General features: G+C 52.2%; 1 protein-coding gene across 1 annotated transcript; it reads right to left on the reverse strand.

Moving 5' to 3' along the window:
* Nucleotides 1-929: 929 nt before the first annotated feature.
* Nucleotides 930-3,656, reverse strand: EMH_0053040 (uncharacterized protein; the record flags this gene model as incomplete). The annotated part of the gene is made up of 2 exons (XM_013496940.1): nucleotides 930-2,787; nucleotides 3,316-3,656. 2 exons carry the CDS (start codon nucleotides 3,654-3,656, stop codon nucleotides 930-932), a joined length of 2,199 nt encoding a protein of 732 aa, XP_013352394.1.
* Between the last annotated feature and the right edge of the window lie 283 nt (nucleotides 3,657-3,939).

Here is a 3,939-nt window from a genome sequence, read left to right on the forward strand (position 1 = left end):
GCAGCAACGTACTAGGTAGATAGAGGCGAAAGGAAAACCCAGCAGCATAAAAGACAAACGCAAAACGAGAGAAGCAACAAAACATAAAACCCTAAACCCTCAACCTCTGCCACTGAACCCCCCTCCCCAAGCACGCCTCAGCTGCTGCTGCTGCAGCTGAGGCAGCTGCTGCAGCTGCTGCAGTCGCTGCAGCAGCAGCAACAGGAGTCCACAGCCTGTAGTTGCTGCTGCTGCTGATGAATTATATTGCTGCAGCAGCAGCGCAGCGTGCTGCTGCCATCTGAAGCAGCAGCGAGAAAGCATAAGCAGCCGGCGGGGGCAAACAGCAACACAGAGAGCCGCAGCAGCAGCAGCTGCTGCTCCTGCTGCTGCTGCTGCTGCAGCAACAAGCCCCCCAGCAGCAGCAGAATCACAACAAATGACCCGCGGGCTGAGGAGTTGCTGCGGCGACGCCCTGAAAAGCAAATTGTGGGTGCTCCTGCTGCTGCTGCTGCTGCTGCTGCTGCTGCTGCTGCTATTGCTGCTGCTGCTTTTGCTGCGATTCTTCTTGTGTTGACTGCAGCACTGGTGCGGTTTGTTGCTGCTACATGCTGCTGCTGCTGCTGCTGCTGCTGCTATGGGCGCATCTGCCGCTGTAGAGTTGGTAGTGAAGGCTAGGCAACGGCATCCTGCTGCTGCTGCTGCTGCTGCTGTTGCTGCTGCTGCTAATGCTGCTGCTGCTGCTGCTGCAGCTGCTGCTGCATCGAGCTTGTTTATGAAGAGAGAAGTTTTATTAACTAATTACAAATGAAGCTGCGTCGCTCGTGATTTTCCTTTCAGCAGCAACAGCAGCAGCAGCTGCCCAGATAGATAAACTGCTGCTTCTGCTGCTGCTCCTGCTGCTGCTGCTCCTGCTGCTGCTGCTGTTGCGGCAGTTGCTGCTGCTACAGCTACACCTCCTGCGCTTGGGGTTGCTGCTGCTGCTGCTGCTGCGGGGGCGGCGGATAGTACCCCTGACTCTGGGGCGGTGGTGGAGGCATCTGCTGCTGCTGCTGCTGCTGCTGCGGCGGCGGCGGCGGCGGCTGGTATTGCTGCTGCTGCGGTTGATATGAAGGAGCAGGCTGCTGCGGCGGCGGTTGGTATGGCGGCACTTGCTGCTGCTGCTGCTGCTGCTGCTGCTGCAGCGGCGGCGGCGGCGAATATGGAGGCACTTGCTGCGGCTGCTGCGGCGGCTGGTACGCAGGCGGTTGCTGCTGCTGCTGCTGCTGGTAGGGAGGCGGTTGCTGCTGCTGTTGGTAAAGAGGTGGTTGTTGCTGCTGCTGCTGGTAAGCAGGCGGTGGCTGCTGCTGCTGCTGCTGGTAAAGAGGCGGCTGCTGCTGCTGCTGCTGCTGGTAAGGAGGCGGTTGCTGCTGCTGCTGCGGTTGGTAAGCAGGCGGTGGCTGCTGCTGCGGATAAGGCGGCACTTGCTGCTGCTGCTGCTGCTGCTGCTGCTGCTGCTGTCCCTGCGTTTGATTGACCTGCCCAGCAGGCGTCGATGGTGTTTGCTGTTTCTTCTGCTGCTGCTTTGGTTTCTGCTGCTGCTGTTTTTGCTGCTGCTTTGGCTTCTGCTGCTGCTGCTGCTGCTGCTGCTGTTTTGGTTTCTGCTGCTGCTGCTGCTGCTTCGGTTTCTGCTGCTGCTGCTCCTTTGGTTTCTGCTGCTGCTGCTGCTGCTGCTGCTGCTTCTTCGGCTGTTTGCTTGAGTTCTCGCCTGTTTGTTTTGTCGTTTGTTTTTGTTGCTGCTGCTTTGGTTGATTCTGCTTCGTCGTTTTCTCTTGCGTTTGCTTCTTTTGCTGCTGCTGCTGCTGCTGCTGCTGCTGCTGCTGGTCCTTGCCTTCGGTTTTTCTGTCTTTGGTTTGAGCAGCTGCTGCAGGAGCTGCTGCTGCTGCTGCGCTTTCTTCTCGAGGGGGTAGAGAGTAGAAGAGTTCTTCGTCAGCAGCAGTTTGCTGTGTCTGTCTTGTGCTGCTGTCTCCTCTATCTGCTTTTGCTGCTGCTGCTGCTGCTGCTGCTGGTGCTGCTGGTGCTGCTGGTGCTGGTGTTGCTGCTGCCTCATCAGCTGTCTCTGCTTCGCTGCTCGCTTCAGCTGTCTCCTCGTCGTCTCCGTCCCCTTCTTCTTCTTCTTCTTCTTCTTCGCCGTCATCTTCTTCTTCTTCTTCTTCTTCTTCATTTTCTTTTTCTGTTTTTTTTTGTTCGGATGATATATTTAACTCATATATATCTTCGTTGCTATCGAAGCTGCTGCGGCTGCGCTTTTGCTGCTGCTGCTGCTGCTGCTGCAGCTTTTGTTTGTCGTGGTGCTGCTGCAGCTGCTCTATTAACTCATTTAACATAGAGAGAACCCCCACATCTCCTGAGGCATTTGTTAGTCCCCCTGTAGCGATTTGTATGCTTTCATGCTGCAGCAGTTGCTGCTGCTGCTGCTGCTGCTGCTGCTGCTGGTCAAGCAGCAAAGCTGCTGCTGCGGGATCGTCTCCTCCCGCTTTCCACACCTGCTCCTCCAACACCTCCCCGTCGTCTCCCACTGTAGTGGATCGTATAACAACAACCCCACGCCCCAGCATCGATGAGGGGAGCCTGAGGCCCCCAAAGGGGCCCCCTAAACCCATCAGCATGCTGCCCCCCATACCCCCTAATAATAAATCAGAAAAAAGAGAATCAGATAAAGTTTCTGCTGCTGCTGCTGCTGCTGCTGCTTTCTTCAGACGCAGCTCACGAGACACCCAAGGCTCCACCAGCTGGACGCTCCACAAACGACCCAGTGTTGGCTTGCCCCTGCAGCAACAGCAGCAGCAACAGCAGCAGCAGCAACAGCAGCAGCAGCAGTAGCAATAGCAGCAACGGGACGGCTTGAAGACAAATAAAGAGATATACACGGAAAAGGAGACAGAAAGGAGACAGAGAGGAGACAGAGAGGAGACAGAAAGGAGACAGAAAAGAGACAGAAAGGAGACAGAGAGGAGACAGAAAGGAGACAGAAAGGAGACAGAGAAGAAACAGAAAGGAGACAGAAAGGAGACAGAAAGGAGACAGAGAAAGTGAGAGCTCTCAACGCATGCAGAGAAGCAGTAGAAGCAGCAAAGAGAGACAGAAACGGAGACAGGGAAAGAAGAAGACAAAACAACAACAACAAGATATACTATCGACAAAACAAGCAAAATATATATATATATCTAAATATATATATATATATATATATATACATATATATATATATATATATACATATATATATATACATATATATAGAAATATAAAAGATAAGAGAGTAAAACATTTGTATTTTGGGGTGTATGTACACACCTCCTCCCCAGCTCATGCAGCGTCGCCTCGAAGCTAATTTTATCTCCAGGATTTAATTTTGATATTTCAGCAGCTAGCTGGGTATCGAACGCGAGAGCTAGGTCAGCTCCGTCTCCCTTCATTCCTTCTTCTTCTCTTTCTAGCTGCTGCACTTCTGTCAATAGGTCATTAGCCCCCCCTCCTGCTCCTCCTTCTCCTTCCCCTGCTGCTGCTGCTGCTGCTGCTGCAGCAGCAGCAGCAGAATCAGAGTCAGTTCCCCCTGCTGCTGCTGCTGCTGCTGCTGCTGGTGGTTGTTGTTGTTTACGTGCTGCAGCAGCAGCAGAAGTGAGAGTAGGATTCATGGCTAGGAGGAGAAAAGAAGGAGAAGAAGCAAAGAGACCTTCTCTTACTTGTTTAACTAACCCCACCCATCGTACTGTTTTATATGCAAACTCCTCACGAAAGTTTAGGGCTGCATGCAGAGGGTTACCGAGCTGAGAACGTTGCCCGCATTTTGATACAAAATCTAACCAAGATAAAGATGTTAACTCTCCTGTATCACACAATATATTTATTTATTTTTTATTGTTTTTATTTATTTTGGTTTTTTTTATTTTGGTTTGGTATATGTTATGTTATGCGTAA

The sequence above is a fragment of the Eimeria mitis genome, genomic scaffold, assembly GCF_000499745.2.
Source record: "Eimeria mitis Houghton genomic scaffold, Emh_scaff2388, whole genome shotgun sequence".
NCBI lineage: Eukaryota > Apicomplexa > Conoidasida > Eucoccidiorida > Eimeriidae > Eimeria > Eimeria mitis.